This window comes from Lipophrys pholis (assembly GCF_963383615.2).
Source record: "Lipophrys pholis genome assembly, chromosome: 21".
Classification (NCBI taxonomy): domain Eukaryota; kingdom Metazoa; phylum Chordata; class Actinopteri; order Blenniiformes; family Blenniidae; genus Lipophrys; species Lipophrys pholis.
The window spans coordinates 9,752,368-9,769,352 of record NC_137649.1 but is presented as its reverse complement, the minus strand read 5'-3'; the positions used below and the strand labels follow the sequence as shown (position 1 = coordinate 9,769,352).

At 40.4% G+C, this 16,985-nt stretch overlaps 1 protein-coding gene across 1 annotated transcript in view; it reads left to right on the top strand.

Moving 5' to 3' along the window:
* Window positions 1–1,084: 1,084 nt before the first annotated feature.
* Window positions 1,085–16,985, top strand: part of adgb (androglobin) — a gene marked incomplete at both ends in the record, with an annotated part of 34,527 nt that continues 18,626 nt past the window's right edge. Inside the window, 15 exons of the mRNA XM_080491080.1 lie at window positions 1,085–1,234; window positions 1,376–1,468; window positions 2,161–2,232; window positions 2,463–2,624; window positions 5,324–5,463; window positions 6,291–6,377; window positions 6,918–6,952; window positions 10,612–10,622; window positions 11,131–11,305; window positions 11,715–11,808; window positions 12,270–12,420; window positions 14,757–14,802; window positions 15,944–16,055; window positions 16,146–16,209; window positions 16,387–16,479. Of these exons, the coding sequence (XP_080347206.1) occupies window positions 1,085–1,234; window positions 1,376–1,468; window positions 2,161–2,232; window positions 2,463–2,624; window positions 5,324–5,463; window positions 6,291–6,377; window positions 6,918–6,952; window positions 10,612–10,622; window positions 11,131–11,305; window positions 11,715–11,808; window positions 12,270–12,420; window positions 14,757–14,802; window positions 15,944–16,055; window positions 16,146–16,209; window positions 16,387–16,479 (1,485 nt within the window). The remainder of the gene's footprint in view (window positions 1,235–1,375; window positions 1,469–2,160; window positions 2,233–2,462; window positions 2,625–5,323; window positions 5,464–6,290; window positions 6,378–6,917; window positions 6,953–10,611; window positions 10,623–11,130; window positions 11,306–11,714; window positions 11,809–12,269; window positions 12,421–14,756; window positions 14,803–15,943; window positions 16,056–16,145; window positions 16,210–16,386; window positions 16,480–16,985) is intronic.

Genomic DNA, 16,985 nt, shown 5'->3' with positions numbered 1-16,985 from the left:
CTATACAACAGAGTATGTGTGGGGATGCAGAAAGAAAAAGGCCAGACATGTGACTCCACTCAAGTGAGAGTGTGATAGTCATCAGACGTTGTGCTCTCACCAGCAGAGCGTGTGCTCTTGCACACACACACACCTACCAGATTGTTACCAGAGTGAAGAAAGAATGTAATGTGGGGTGTGTACAAGCCTTAATACAACTTCCTTTCACACCCGCAGCACAAAGTGTGTGAGTCTTCCTGCTCCCAGGCTACCATGCTCCATTAAATGTGTCACCATGAAGCTCTGTGAAAAACCCAATAAAAAGCTGATCGTTCCAAAAAGGCAGCTGGAGTCTAGCAGCCCTCTTGATAGACCACTGCCGTGTTTGAAGATCCTGCTCTTTTTCCCCATAGCAACAGGTGATGCAACTGCTCCAGACTGCACCCACGTGAGGGCCTGGTTGCTTAGCAACGCCTAAACTTTCCAGAGCCACTGCAGCGGGCTGCGCCCATTTGTTGATTGAAAACTTATCATTTCAGCAACCACATCGAATACAATGCCCAAAACGGAATCGAAGAAAAAGGACTCCTCTTCCAGCAAAGTGTCACTTTCAGAACGACAGACGGAGTAAGTTTTGTTCAACAATTAGTGTTAATGAAGAACAGCTGAAGACCAGCATTAGCTTGATAGCGCTGGAAGTAAAAATGTAAACACTATGTTACATTCCACGGGTTTAAGGCCATATTTATATGTACCTTGGTATTGACAAAAACTGATATTTCTCTGTGTCTGGGCTCTAAATTGACACATAACCGCAGCTACATATCACCACAATTATCGCTGAACAGGAAATAACTTTGTGTTTCTTCATCAGAATTCTGTCTTTTGTGTGTTTGTGTATGTGTGGGGGTGTCTGCATTCGCTTTAGTGTCATATCTTCACAAACCAGGGATTAAATGTAAATGTAATCTGGATTAGGGCTTCAGTGAAAATTTTTTTTGGGAGTAACTGTAATCGGATGGGATTTTCAGTGTTGTTAAATCCTGACAAAAGACAAGTTAAAACCAAATCAAGTGCATCTGCTAACGATTTCAGAGGAGCGTCTATGGTTTCCATTTCCTCTGGGAACCTCGGAGGTTGTGAGAGATCCAGATTCTCTGTCTGGCCTGAGTGGAATGATGCACAGATCGACAAGGAGAAGTGGGACTCAAAAAAAGGAACCGGACAGAAGAAAGCAAGCAGAAGCCCCACTTCTGTAAATATATGTTGATAGTACAAACACAAGTGATTTTGGATGCAGTGATTGTGTCCTCCTACAGAGCATTTAACTTTCACAAATGGATTCCAACCTACCTGCGAGATAATGTGAAAATAACCAATTGTGTTTTGTGTGCAGCGATTATTCGAAGATCCTGAAGGTCAAATTTCACTGCCTTCATCTTTAACAGTGCACTCCTGGAAGCGCCCAACAGAGTTTATTGTTGACAAGGTAACCTTCATGCTGTGTTAAAAACCTGGTACGATTTGTTAGGAAAGAGAACATCATGTTACTCTGACACATGGACTGCCATGATGAACAAAATAGTGCATGGTTTTATAGGATAAGTCATAGAGCATGTCCAGAAATTAGTGTCTGACAGTATTTCATCTGCTGTATATGTCTTTAAAACCTCCCATGCAGGTTTAATTGCGTCACTCCCCTTCATTACACTTTAGTGAAGTTTTGAGACACAACTGGAAGCTTCCTGTTTTCTTATCATATCACGTGCTGCCTAAAGACTTATTTCTTTAAACTGATATTGCAGAGAGCATCTCCTCTGTAATATTCTCTCTCCAGTCTGCATTTTCAAATACAATATTAACAAGAATGGTTCATGATTAGAGTTTGTTTAGAATTGCTTCGCAGCTGAAAATAGAGCTCCTTTTTGTGCCGCCAATTTGTCTTCCCTGACCCATTAAATCATGTTTAATTAGTAACATGGGTGAGTCTATTAACTTGGTACTCAAATATTCATGACAGACACAGTCTTGGGAGTGTCACAGAGAGGGTGAGTCAAGAGGCATCATGTAGGTCAATTGTACAGTTATGTTTAGTATATTATGTATGCGATCTAGAATACACAGTGCAATACAGTCAGGTGAATGTGTCCAAACTGAAAAAAGTATTGTGCTTCCTTCCAGGATGTCAATGTCATTGAAAATCAAATATCCTTTGATCTGGTGTCTCCCAACAATCACCTGATTGGCAGTGAGGTTAGTTTCAACATTTGTTCTCTACTTTGTTCTGCCTTTGGCTCGTATTGACCAGCCCTCGAGTCGTCCAATTGAATTGTCAACAGAGTGATGCTTGATTGACAGACATGAATTTGATGGGTCAATACAACTCTGTATTGATTTCATATGATGATTCACTTCCATAGATTTGAAGATATCAAATCTTGTGATCATTTTTCTATCTCTCCTCCCCTCCATGCTCCACTAAGCTGATGCGGTGGCTCATCAGTGAGATCCACATTGTCTGGATGCTTGCAGCTCAAGATGGCTGGAAACCTTGGGAACACATCTACTCGCTATGTAAAGTGGTGGAAGGCCATGTTCCACTTTACAATAACTATGGAAAATATGTGGTCAGACTTTACTGGATGGTAAGCCAGACACACACAGATATAACTACAAATATCCCCAAATCTGAAAAATGTCTTTGTTGCTTTCATATGACCCTTCAGTGTCCATGGAAGTGAGATATTGTTCTTCATGATTCAGTATTTACATTTGTCTCAAAGAAAAGCCAATGTGTGATAGTCTGATAACAACAGCTATCAAATGTGAAAGAAAAGCTGATGCATGAAGTCCTTCGGAAAGCATCCCATAGTGCGAATAAAACTCCATAAAACACATGGCCACATGTTCCTGGGCTTCTTTAGTATCAGTATGTATATTTTTCCATGTGTGATTTTTTTTTTTTTCTTGGTGGGAAGAAAGAAGAAAATGTATTACCAAATGCAGCAGATAGCCACAGTTATTGATCCATCATGACACATTGCTTAGTTCCTCACTGTCCTAGGTATTTAGTATAATGGCCAGCAAGTCATTGAAGATACTTTGAAACATGATTTTACTCCTTGAAACGATTCATGGAGTTTCTTTATGGTGGCTGTGTACGCAGACATCGCCTCAGTCTGCAGCCTGAGTTGCTGTATTTATCATTTAGATGCTCGTGTCAGCATGCTTGAGTGGTCTTCCATGCTGGCCACGTAGATATTTATTGGTTTTGTGAGCACAATGAACAGACTGAAACATACATGTGCATGCACAAGTTGTTTGTAATCATATTCTTGTAACTACAGGGGGTATTACGACTTCACATTACCAGTAGGATGTCTAGAATGCGGAGCATGGAGCTGGCAACCCCCAAATTTGTCCATCCCTGTATCGTGATGCCACTTAAGTAATCGCACAGTTTTTAAGAGCACAGTTGGATTACTTAAGATTGCCTTACATTTTTCACCAGGCCCCCATAGGCTACACCAGATGAGAGGAGAATGGGAATAGACTTAGAGCTTGATGGGGGGAAGGGATGAGAGAACCTTATCCTCTCAAAGCTCAAATCAATCAGTCTCACTGCTGTGCCAAAAGTGTAGGGGCTTCACACATTGCCTGATGAATAGATAAGGCTTAACGCCGGTCGGCTGCTTCTCAGAAAGAAAAGGCTGGATAGCTACAAAAATAATTTTATAAAAAATGGACACAGTACTTACATTTTATCAGAGCCTAAGAGCAATCGCAGCCTGGCAAGGACCTCATGCAATAGGATGTCCATCAATTTGATAACTGATTATGACAATTCTTGGCACCTGATTTAAAGTTTTACTTGCAGCTTTGTTGAAAAAGTTTCATGTCATGTTCCCCTTGTTTGTTGTTGGCCACAAATTATTACACTCTGCAGACTACAACATTGACCGTCCTGACAAAGGATAGATAGCTTTCTTAGACAACAATTCAGGTCAGCCAGAAAGTGTAGAAGGAAAAGAGCTGAAAGTGATGGGTGTTCTCTAACACTGTGACTCTTGCCTTGACAAACAAGCGTGACACGGTTGTAGGCAGCACTCCCCGTGCCAAGCGTAGCACGCTAGCAGATGGTTGTTGAGATGGCATTAAGCACCCCGCCCCTTTCAGATTCGCTTGCCTGTTGTTGCTTTTATTCTGCTCCTTTTTCTGGCTCTCGACTGATTTTTGATGGTTGAACTTTTTTTTTCTTTTTTTTTCGTCAAAGAACTCTTTTCCCACATGCTGATGTAAATATTCATCCAATCAGCATTTTCTTGCTGTTTCTCATAATCCTGAAACTCTATCTTTATTTGTCCTATAGCTTTTGCCTTTTGCCCGAGTTTAACCCCATCTGTAAACACCTTAGGTTTGGACAATGATTTGAAATGGGATAGATGGTATTGCTATTTCCTGGATTTCGGCATAGATTTAAAATAAATAAATAAAGGGGCACAGCTGTGAACAGTCAGTGAGATTATCACTTGCCTGTGCTGCTTGTCTTTACAAGCAGTGTGAAACTCCCCTCGACGGCCAGTAGATCAGAACACATAACAAGCTCTGACATCACACAAGGTGCTATGTTACATCTCAAGCATCCCTTGTGTCATTCCAGCCGACACAAGGGAAAAAAGGTGAGGAAGACCCTGTACAGGTTGCCAGTCCATCACAGGGCTAACTCAAAGAGACAGATCATGACCCACACATACATGCATACCCCTAAAAGCATTTCAGTCACCCATTACTCAAACAGCTTTTTGTCTTTTATTATGTTTAGTCAATGAGCTAAGTTAGTCAAGCTCTCTGTAGGATTCTATATAAGTAAATGAAATGACACCATTTAAGTGTATAAACTGTTATGTAATCTGAGACCTGATGCAGATTCTACTGGGAGAACAAATTGCATAAAGTCCCATACAGGACAGTCTCAGAAGCCTGTACATAAACTGAAATACTACATTGTAGTAGAGACAATAATAGCTTTGTAGCATGAGAAAATGAGATAAGGGAGGGTTCCTTTAGCAGGTTAGTAAACTTGAATATTACTCATCAGCTGGCTGAATATGAAGCTGGAATGAGATCATGATACTGTATGAGCAAGACTCTGCTTTGTCTGACCTAAAACAGTGTGCTGGGCCTGAGAGGTTCAAAGATGGTTTTATGTTAAAGTTTTTATCCATTGTTTCTTAAATGTCTCTGCATGTCTTGCTATGGTACAACTGGTGAATTACTAAAACCAATTAATTAGTCACATTACTGGTTACTTGCTGTCTCTTACCTCCTTGTATTTTGCTTTTAGGGTTGTTGGAGGAAAATAACAGTCGATGACCTGATGCCATTCGATAAAGAGGACAACCTGCTCCTCCCTGCCTCCACGTGCCAGTCAGAGCTGTGGCCTATGCTGTTGGCTAAAGCGCTCATTAAGGTTGCCAATGCAAAGTGAGTTGCTGTACATTCAAACAAAAACTCTGTAAGCATCTTAGCAGTTCAGAAAGGAGTTGGAACTGTTTCAGCATTAGAGCCTAAATCCAAGTTTAGTTAGCAGCTATACATAATTAACTGAGTAAACATCATACCGTGCGCACATTAGCACTTTATGTCAATACTGTATGATGGCCTTGCTGAAGTACAACAATATGTAGTTTTAGACTATTGCCTGAATTATTGGTTGAACCTTCACTTGATGCTCAGAGGCTGTGTTGAATTTGGAAATAGAGGCATGTTCACGTCTGTGATGGGGCAAACTAGTGTGTGCTAAGGTAGGTGTTCCAGTGTCCACAGAAGGTTGCATTATAAATGTTTCATTTAGCACAGGATACAAAAGAGGCTTTTTCTGCGAAATTCTTGATATCAAGAGTGAACGTTCTTTGTGCTAAACTTTGTTGAGGTGTCTACTATCGCTGTTCGATTGTCTTTTTTGTGTGAGGAGTTAAATGTGAAGGGCCATTAAATTTCTTGCACAGCACTGTTTTCATAGTAGTAATGAAATGTGGCAATACCCATCACCTTGTAATGATTTTACGTCTATATGACCGTAGACTGGGGAGTTGGGTTGCAGGATTCCAACAGCACAAGTTACAACGTCTGTTGATCTGTTGACTCCCTGAATGATTTGAAGTTTTCCTAGACACTGTAAACCTCCAAATCTTTTACTCAGACCTTTGAATTGCAAGACCAAACATACTGTACATAGTAAAATAACATGCTTTAAGTTGAGTGTTAAGTGTGATTTAAAAAAAAAGAAGAAGAAATTCCTTTTTTTTCAGCGGCGTGTCAGAAGTCTGTGAGGAAATGTGCGAGTTCACCTTCATCCATGCACTTACCAGCTGGGTGCCAGAAATGAGTCGAATAAAGTAAGGCTATCATTTGTTGTTTGGGACATCTGTGTCAATTCTTTTTTTTTTTTTTTTTTTCATATTCCTTTTCTCTGAATGAAATCCAAATGAAATTCCAAAGATGTTGGACCAATGTGTAAGCTGTTAATGAAAATCAGAATATGGCATAAACCATATTTTTGTTGTTCAAAGTGAAACATGTTACTACATCATAGAGGGCATATCAAGACATTTCACAAAAATTGTTAACTCATGTTGATTATGATGCAGACACGCATCAGTAAACACATCGGGTGAGTTTGTGACCAACTAGGTTATTTGGCAACAGGTCAGTAATATAGCTTTGTGTGAACCGATAACATAGGAGTTACTTAGAAGTAGAGATAGACAGTCGTGCAATAACTTTGGGAGCTATGTTGAAAAAGAGAAATGTTATTCTACGTAAAGACTGAAAAGATTGTATAAGTGACAATACACAAAATAATGAAATAATTAAGAGAATTTCGATTAAAAAAAGCTCTGTACAGTTGGTAAGAATGAAGGTTTTTGTGTCTTCAGAAATGTGTTCGGAACAGGGATGCATCCCATCAAATGTGAGTAAAGAATTGTATCTGTGTCTTAGAGTAAGACAAGATAAGGCACTACAAGATGCAAACGAGGAGACAGATATTGAAAAGAGAATTGACCGTGAAACAGAAATCTCAACTTGTCAGTGTAGAAACTGTAACAGGGTTGGAGCTGGGAAGAGGAATTCTTTTTAACTCGACAGGTAAGCTGTTGTTTGTGAATCACCTGGAGAGTCTATCAAAAAGTGAGGGTGGCTGTGTTTGGGTTTAGATTATTCTATGAGACACAGTTATGCACATATGACCCAAAAAATACAAACTCCTCACAACAAGGTTTGTTTGCTTCATCTGCTCAAGAAAAATACACATTCTACAATCACTGTGGATGAAGGCTTTTCTGGTGTGGTTTATTTTTAGACGTTTCTTGGATATATACATATACAATGTGTTAGTAATAGCAGCTGCATGTGATTCTAGAAAGGTCTTGGAGAAATAAACAGCCAGAAGTGGTGAACTGAAGATGCTACATTGGATAGGATTTAAATTTAGTAATTGTATTAACTGACTGGGCCCTTGGACAGAATATAAAGGGATAGAAATACTCATTTAATATCACAAACTCTTTGACATGGCTTAAATTCACCTACCGTTTATTTTCCATTTTTATATTCTCACTGATTTGAAAAGTTCCTTTGTACCGTACACATGTTTTATAAGCTATTGCACCTGAAGTTTTTCTTTTTCTTTTTTTACCTGCTTTGGAGTGGTAGAAATAATGATGATCTTGTGAAAACAAAGATGTTTTTTTAAACAGCAAAACTTCACATTTTTACTGGAGCCCACAGATAAAGGTAGTGTACTTCAACAGAGAGCAAGGATTCGCCAAATTAATTGATCCATATATATATAATTTCAGCAGAAAGAACATCTTGTAGGATGTTTAAAGTCACAACTGGAATTTTGGCTTGCTGAAAATGTCTGTGCCAAACCTTTGAATTGGAAGCTAATGCTTTATCCATCTCACTGTGTCGAGGTGATGAAGCCGAGTCCAGCCGACTGTGGGCCAGGGCATGGTGCTATTCCGTCAACAATCAAAAACATACACTTATATTTGAGTTTGCAAGCAATTTTAGAGTCATCAATCTACCCTAATTGCATACTTTAGGCCTGTATGAGAAAACTGGAGTTCCCAAAGAAAGCCCGCACACAGTGATGACGTGCAGACTCGGCATAGAAAGATCCCAAAACCTGGACTTGAATTATTTTGCTCTGAGGTGAAATCGCTAAGAGCTACACTCTCATGCAGCCTCTGTTTCAAATCTGCTAATGTTTTTTTTGGTTGTTTTTTTTGTCTTTTTCTACATTACTATTATTAAATACTGCAGCCCGTGATATTCCAAATACGGAGATTGTACTGGAACTAAGAAAAACATAAGAAGACTCTCATTTAACCAGCTGTATATTACACCTGAATCCTACTTTTAAATGCCAGTAATTACAAACTGAGAAGCGATTATAGCTTCAGCCATTTGTTGTATTGGTAAACTAACACTGCTATCATTCATCCCCTCTCAGGTCAGTATACTCCAAGAGATTGTGGAATTTCTTACAAAACACCATTCCTGTGTTTTCCCGCTCGGATGAAGATTTACCAGTGACGAAGCTTGAGACTGCAAATCCAGCTGAGGGGAGAGATTCCACCCTGAGTGACAATAAGAGTCCGCTGCAGAAACCAGAGAAATATAAAGGTTCAAGCCTTTCCATTGATTAATGCACAATAACACGCACACGCACATGCACACAATCAATCATCCATTACTCCTTTCATTAGTATGCACAGAATACCTCTGTAGATTTATTTGCAGGTGATTTTACAATCATGTTTAATTACATGTTTAATTTTTGAACCGCATGCATGAATAAACATGGGAAATGTATATATATTTTTTAGAAGTACATTTCCCTCCCTCTGCATCTATAATTCAGACATTGAGCATGACAATGAATATTTAATCGCTCTTATCAGTGATAGCTTCCTCTTCTAGCACAGCAGAACCATTGCTATGCTGTTATTCTGGCGGTGGGTTTCAGGATAGGAGAAGCCAAAAGTTGCTATTCTGCTGTGTTGCAAAATTTAGAAATGTCCGTGCCTTCTGAAAAGATGCCTCTTTCCTGTTGGTTTCAGCATCACTTCCTGTTTTGCCCAGCTCATGTATTATGAAGTGCAGAGAGGGTTAATGTGTGTATAGTGGAACATGAATAAACCAGCAGAGGGAGCAGTCAAAGGGTGAATTATTTGGTGCACCCCCAGGGCAGAAGAGCCTCCCAAGTCAAGTGTGTTTATCTGACAAAAGCAGGATTGAAACGTGTCCTTAGTGAGGTGAATGTGACTTGAAGTTGGTTCAGGTTGTAGTTGTAGTGTAGGGGGGAAAAAAGTGTTTTTACTGCTGGGGCAGTTTCAGCATGCTATTCATGTTTGCAAAAGCAGCGTTATTTCTATTTACTCAATTAATGTAGGCATGAGGTCAACTTTTATCTCACTTAAAAATCCCCTTGTATAGCAATTTATATTGTGTACAGAAGAACATATTCAAAAACACAGCATGACCATTTGACATTTTCTCTTGTCATCTAAATTAAAATGATTTCTCGAGGTTATTCTTAGATACGCCCACGTGCTCCCGTTGACTCCAGTTTAGGATGTTGTCATAAAACAATGTCATGCACACGCAGTGGAACTATTTTACACAACAATTGGGCTTCAGGGTGATACACACATTGTGCTCTCTTACACACACACACGCAAGCGCAAAAACATGCCTTCTCTCTTCCTCACTGTTTTGATGCTCACCTTTGTTCGGTTGAAATGCATACATTCAAATGTATAAATCACACTATGCAGTGTGAGAACCACTTCTCCGCTCAATTTTTAATGGATTCGGTTTATATTAGCACTAGTCGTGCTCCCATCTTTCTTCACCATGGCCTTTCAAATTGATTTTCCATGTCTCCTGGCCCATGTGCTCTTACACATTATACTCCAAGATTCACTATATAGACAGAACCCTTGTGTCACCTAGATATAGCCTTCTTGCCTTATTTATACCTGTGGAAACAACTGCCTATTCACATGTTCATGGTTTTTATTTTGACTCACTGTCTTTGGTCACCTTCTCCTTGCATTGCTAAATGGCACATTAAAATTCATCTCATTTCAGGATAGTGACCATGTATCCTACTGTGCGATCCACTGATAGAGATAACACAGAATTGTCGTGACGCTTCAGAATAAGGATTTTCATTGACTGCTTGAAAAAAAAAAAAACAATTAGAAAGACTTTGTATAAAACAAGCAAGTGATTTGTGTACATGTGATTTAAAATGAGTGGAAATGATGTATGAGGGAGCCTTTAACTGCAAGGTGAAAGGCTCTGTGCTCCCAGTCAGCCACACCTCTTGTCCTTCTCCTCCTCTTTATAGACTTTGCTTTACAAGAGCACCTACTCACAAACAAATACAAAGTATTCTATGCTAATAGATTTTGTTTGTGATACTGTGTGAGGTCCACAATTGTTCCACTAGGTTTCATGCATGTAACAATTTGTGCATGCGTTTATGTGTTTATGTGTGCCCGGATATGTTCAGTTACCTGCACCTGTTTTGTGCTTCTTTCGTGTGTTTCTCAGGTTGCCCAGAGGTAGCGGTGTGTGCCAGCTATCAATGTTTTCAACCGCATAAGAATTCCTCTGGGTTTGGCCAAATGGTATTTCTTCACACTATTGTTCCCGACTCCCTTGTGATATAGACACACTTGCTTACTGAGTACAAGCTTTGAATTTTAAGCTGTTAGGAAACACATTTTTGCCCAGAAAAATGAGACGTTAACTGCTAGGCTTACATTCTAGTGGAGATCTCATTTGGATCATTTATGAGGAGTTTGGTTCTGGATTTGTGTAAAACTATCAGTGACACGAGTCACTCGTGTAGTATGATGTTGAAATGCAGCTGAAATAGCCACAAAAGCTGTGGGTGGTGGACATTAAAGATCATTTGTGATCTGTGGGCATATTGTATTCAGTTTGAGTGTTGCTTCTCAACAGGAAGATGCGACAATGTTACTTCTCTTGTTTATTCAGATATTTCCTTTAATCCTCACAATTGGATTCTGCTTATGCTCTTATTGACTTGTCAATGTGTTGTTGCAGACTAATTCCTTGGAAAATCTACGTCGGTATGGTCTCTCTGTGTTGCACAGCCATGTCGTCTTGTTGACTAGAACTCGCTCATGCCAGCTAGAGGCTCCACCTCAACCTCCGCCTGTGCCCCACTGGCAACTCATCCGTCAGCGGAAAGAGAAAGTGGTCACTTCTGAACCTCAGAGTAAGTGAGATACAGAGAAATAAGCAGTAGATGAGGAAATGTAAAGATGCAGTCTGCGAAAAATATCGGGGGGGGGGGGGGGGGGGGGGTGAACCTAGAGGAGAATGCAGGGGAGGATATCATACAATGATAGCCCCTAGGTGAACATATAAATATAATCAAAATGAAAACTGAGCGTTAATGTAGGAGATTTAGAAACGGCAATACAGAGAGCGTACAATACTGAAATAAAAACAGGAGGAGGGGAGCTAAAATATTTCAGTTCTGAAAATAGCTGCTGGCTCATGGATATCTGACATCAGCTGATCTCTGGAAAAAAATAAATAAAAATGCAGCAAGAATTCAAAGTATGAAAAACCAGAGCTGGCATGATGTGTAGAGGTTTTTTCTTTCTTTTCTTTTTTTGCAGAGATCCCTTTGACAAAGCCGGAGGAGTTCATTGAGGTGGCCAGCCCTTTTCTCTTCGACTATTTCAGGAGCAACAGCAACTCAATCCCAGAGATGTGCGTGCAGTGAAATAATCTAAAGGATTAAAACCTAAATAAGATAAAACTTGTATGTGTTCTGTTTTATGCGCTGTAGTAATCTATGGGTAACCTGTGCTGTGATTTCTATTGGAGCAAAAAAGCTTACATTTAGGAATTAATATATACATATTCTATATTCTATACATATTCTACAAAGTAATTTGGAACATATATTTTTATATAAATTTTAACTGACTTTTGTTGTTCGGTTTTTGTAAGTGAATTCCATTTCTCTGGGCTTTAGTTAAAAAAAAAAAGAATGAACTTCATGGTTGGAATTTTGTTGATGTCTTTGATGTGACCTGCATGACTCATTAGTGTGTAAAAGACATGTTGTCCATGAGATGAGATGTATGTCGGGATGTCATGATTATGGCATGATGCATGCTGCTGCATCTGCATGTAATGTGTGGTATGTTTACATGTCTCCGTGTTAGAGAGGCCAAGCAGAACGCTCAAAGGAAGACCTCTGCCGCATCCACATTGGTGTCCATTACAGAGAAAGAAGAGCTTGAACGTGAAGAAGGCCTTGAATCTGATAAAGTCGAACACATCACTGTATCACAGAACACAGATGAAAAGACTGAGGTACCGATTTTGGAGTGCATGAGTGAATTTACTGGTTCACAGCCATTTGTTTTCTGAGCAATTATATTGCTATGGAACATGAATTACGTTGATAGCTTTAAATATCTGAAGTCTTGCATGATACAAATTCTGAAAAAGCAAGATAGCATCCATCTGCACAAATGCTTTACTGACTCATGTGTCTATGTCATTGCCTGCTATCTGGTCTCCTGCCTCTTTTCTATACTCTGAGTATGCAGTTGAAGGCTCATCAGAGCAGCTCTGTGTCAGTGACAACAAGGCAGCCATCCCCCAGTCTCAAAGTCACATCTGCTGTCTCCCAGCCAGGCCACCACTGACTAGGGGCGCATCTGTACTAAAGAGAAAACCAGCTTGGAAATGGAAACGGCAGGGGGCGGGGTTCAGAGTAGCGATATTTAAGAGACACAGAGAGGCAGGCACGAAGACTGAGAAAGGGAATTATTGCACACTCCGATTGAAAAGTGAAGGAGGCTGAAAAATGAAAAGAAAGTGGCATCTGGACAGGGAGAGATAAAAGCAGAACAAGAAATGGAGAGATGGGCAAAGAGACTCTCCTGTGTGTGCTGGCAGTGAGCAGGGTGCGTGGGTTTCAAACTGGGAGAGGTCGTGTACTTTGCTGATGAAAAAAGCAGCGCAATTAGATGGTGAGCCATCAGTGTCTGCGTCTCCTGGGGGCTTCATTATTACACTTCACTTCTAGCATACAGAGAAAAAATAGAGTTAATCTTAATCGCCCTCTTGTGTAACTGTGACCAGTTATAGAGCGCTTGGGTTAGGGCAGTGTGGACATGCTAATTTGATATGTCGTTTTGTGTGTGTGTGTGTGCGCGCCCGTGCACTGGTGCTGGCTGGCTTGTGTGTGTGTGTCACATGTGTGCCACATTTATACAGAGTGCATGTTCCCGCTTTTCACAAGCACATGGCAGCATGGCAGGTCACGTGCTGTAAATCAAGTGAAAAGGGCCTTTGCTGTTTTGACCCCTCCCTCACTTTTTGTCCACCCTGGCTAACAAAATGAACCTCTGTGCCTTGCTCCCAGGGTGGAAAAAGGTGTCGTCACATAATGTTCATAATAGCACCTCAAAGGCCAACTCACTCGGCTGAAGTGTGTGTTAGAGATGCTGGTGAACGATCCTCTTGGAGTGAAGTGAAATCACCTGAAGGCTCTTGATGCAAACATTGTACAATGTTTCTGTGAATACAAATGCTATAAAGTAAGATCCAAAGTCCCTCCGTGTTCGCTTGTACATGCAACACCTAGAAATCCCAGGAGACTCGTGTGTAAAATCTTTGTCTGTGTCCCCGTTCTGTACAACAATAAGAAAATCAGTCGAATGAAAAGGTTTGTAGTGAGTGGACAGAATGTACCATGCAAGCCTGAGAGTTTGGCTCAAAGTTGTGTGCTTGCTTGTGAACACACACACACACACACACACACACACACACACACACACACACACACACACACACACACACACACACACACACACACACACACACACACACACACACACACACACTGTAGTTTTGCTGCAGGAGAGTGTTTTTGTAGTGGGAGAGGTCAAGTATTCTTCCAAATCACGATGCCTTTTTTTGTCTGTCTGGGTCTCTGGGTACTTATTTAAATAAGTGGTGACTCACAAAAACTGTCTCTCTCTCGCTAACTTTTTCTCTGGCTTTTACACCACACACATACACACACAGACTCATTTTTTAGTTTTGGTTGCTGTGGAGTTACATGACTTGAAAATGTAGTTCGTGTCAGAACTGAGTCTACTATTGGACACATTGGACTTCTTATTTCTGAAACATTTTTTGGTAGTTATTTTTTTTTTGGGGGGGCTGCATCCAGCTTTGATAGTACCTTTCCTCACCACAACATCTCCAATCATGCTGAAACAGAAGACTATGGAGTTTGAAAGATGTGATAATGACTCATTAGCTATATTTCTATATTTGCATTGGGTCGACGGGCATGAAATCAGGATTGCTGAGTAATTCTCCACTCAGAGAAATAACATGCTAAACAACATAATAACTCCTCATCTGTAACTGACATTTGAAGTAAATTAGAGCTGGTATTCCCCGGTGGTGTTTTTAGCAGGGGAGGAGCAGCCCTTGTCACATTAAAACTGTGTCTCGGTGCTGCATGAGGATAGCGCGGCACCACAGCTGGCATGGAATCACTAGAGGGTGGAGGCGTATCTCTGACAGTGTTACTCTGTCAGCAACTCACAGTTCATGCCTCTCTAACCCCCCACCCCCCCCACCCCCCCCCCCACCCCCCTCTCTCTCTCTTGCTCTCCCCCCTTTAGGTTAGTGCAGAGGACAAGAAGAAGGACAACGACGATATCTCCAATGGTAAAAGGGGGGTCTTTCCAATGCTACTTCTAATTCATGCTGAAAAAGGTCTCAACCATCTTGTACACAAGTCTGATTACCCAAGGCCAGATATTAGACTACCAAAATAAGCAGATGCACATTATTTTTGTTTTACTAGCAAATCGGACAAATTCGCGGACGTTCTTGGATGTTTGTTGGCTTGAACAACATCTGTGCAGGGTAGCCCAATTCACATGATTAGAAGTATTTGCATTTCTTGCCTCCACTCCCTCCATCTTTCTCTCCAAGCATCTGTCGGTTGGCCAAGACACTTCAGAGAGGATAGGGCTGAAATTATGCCTTGTGACAACTGGCCAATTCCCTGCCTTCTCTCTGCCCCCGTTTAGTTGCTTAGTAACACCTGCAGTTTGTGTTAGCAGACCACCATTGCTCAGCAGCGAGTTTCTGATCAGACGCTCCCTTTAAGTAGAGCTTAGGGGCAGACTGTTTGTGCGTGTGTGTGTGCGTGCGTGCATGTATTGTTGTTGTTTTTGGGTGGAGAGAGCCTCTGTGGGCATGTTCATGACTTAGCACTGCATGCTTACAGAATTGTGGGCGTCCATGAGTGGGAGTATGGATGTGCATGTGTGCTTACACTATGCCATTATGTGGGAGTTTGGCCAATTCAACTCACTGTGTTTAAGATAATGATTTGAGTCTAGGATAACTTGGTATGAGTCACAAGAGAAAAAGCAGATTGTAACTTGCAGCATTTTGAAATGGAGGATTTCACAAATAGTAGCACATGCATTTTCTATCAAGTATGAAAAGCACCAGTCAACTCAGATGACACTCGATAAGCACGAATGTCCTTCGTGGGAAACTTCTTCCTTTACGCATTTACCGGACAAGTAATTTACCAAAAACTCGGTTCACAAACGTGACATCACTTGCATTTATGGATTCATTCATTAAGTTCTTACATTTGCCTCACTGCTGCAGCCCCTTAAAAATATTAGCTGCCATTCTACCAAAATAACAATAAAAAGCTTTATTTACATTCAAAATTGTGAAAGGAGAAACAAAGAAATGGGTCTAATAAGATAAAAAAAAAAAATAGGTCAAGAATAAATATTAAAGGATTGCTTCACTTTGAATGAAAGCTATTCCTATTTTCCAGATGGGTCCAAAAGTGAAATGAAAGAGCCTTTTGCTGAGGAGTCCTTAGATGTTGCCAAACCTATTCTGCAGAAGACCTGGATTGACCTGGATGACTTTGCTAATTGCTTTCAGTAAGACGTGTTTTGTGAAATTACATAACTGTTGCTACTTTTTGTTTAACTCAGTGTATCCATTAATTTGTGTGTTTTTGTTTTTTTTAGGACTCTTTTAGTATTTCATAAACCGCAGACCTACCAACATCATATCAAGAAATTTCATTTTAAGGTACAAATGATCACACACGATGAATCAGCACAAAGTTATTACAGGTTCAGTGACCACAGTCAGTAATCACTAACCTTCAGCTTATTTTTACCTGCAGTTTAATACATCTGTGCTTTGATCCACATATGGTCATTGTACCACATAGAATACCAGTAACTTAGTTGTTATTGTGTGCAGAGTACCGTGCAGTCTGAAACTGCAATAGGTGTCAGCTCTACTGCATCGTTGGCTGCTCTCACCGCTGGATCTCCTGCTGTGGCAAGCCCTGAAGTAAAAAGACACATGCACACAGGGTTTTTAATTGACACATATGTTTTACTGTACTCTCCTGCTAAATCCTGTCCAACTCTGTATATTTAACCAACTACATACACAAAGGTATATCTGTACACAGACTATATGGACAAAAGTATTGGACTACCTGTGTTCATGACTGAAGTCAGGTTCTTCACTCAGACCCCTTTCCACGGGTATATCAAACATTTAGCATGACATTTTGGACAATGCTAAAAATAAAATGTGGAAGACCTTATTCTAATCCAGCATGACAATGGTTTGAAGAGTTTGCTGTGGAAGAACGCCTAGAAGAATGCGCACAAAATGTTGGTGTTTGACCAACAACTCACAGGCACCTGAGCCAGGTTGAGTTGAGTTCACAGATGATGCATGATCTTTTATAGTTGCATGTGGTTTGAGAGTTACAGTCGTCACATTGGATTTATTTTCAAACCAAACTGAAGCCCTTGTTTAATAGCTGAACAAATAAAACTGAGGAA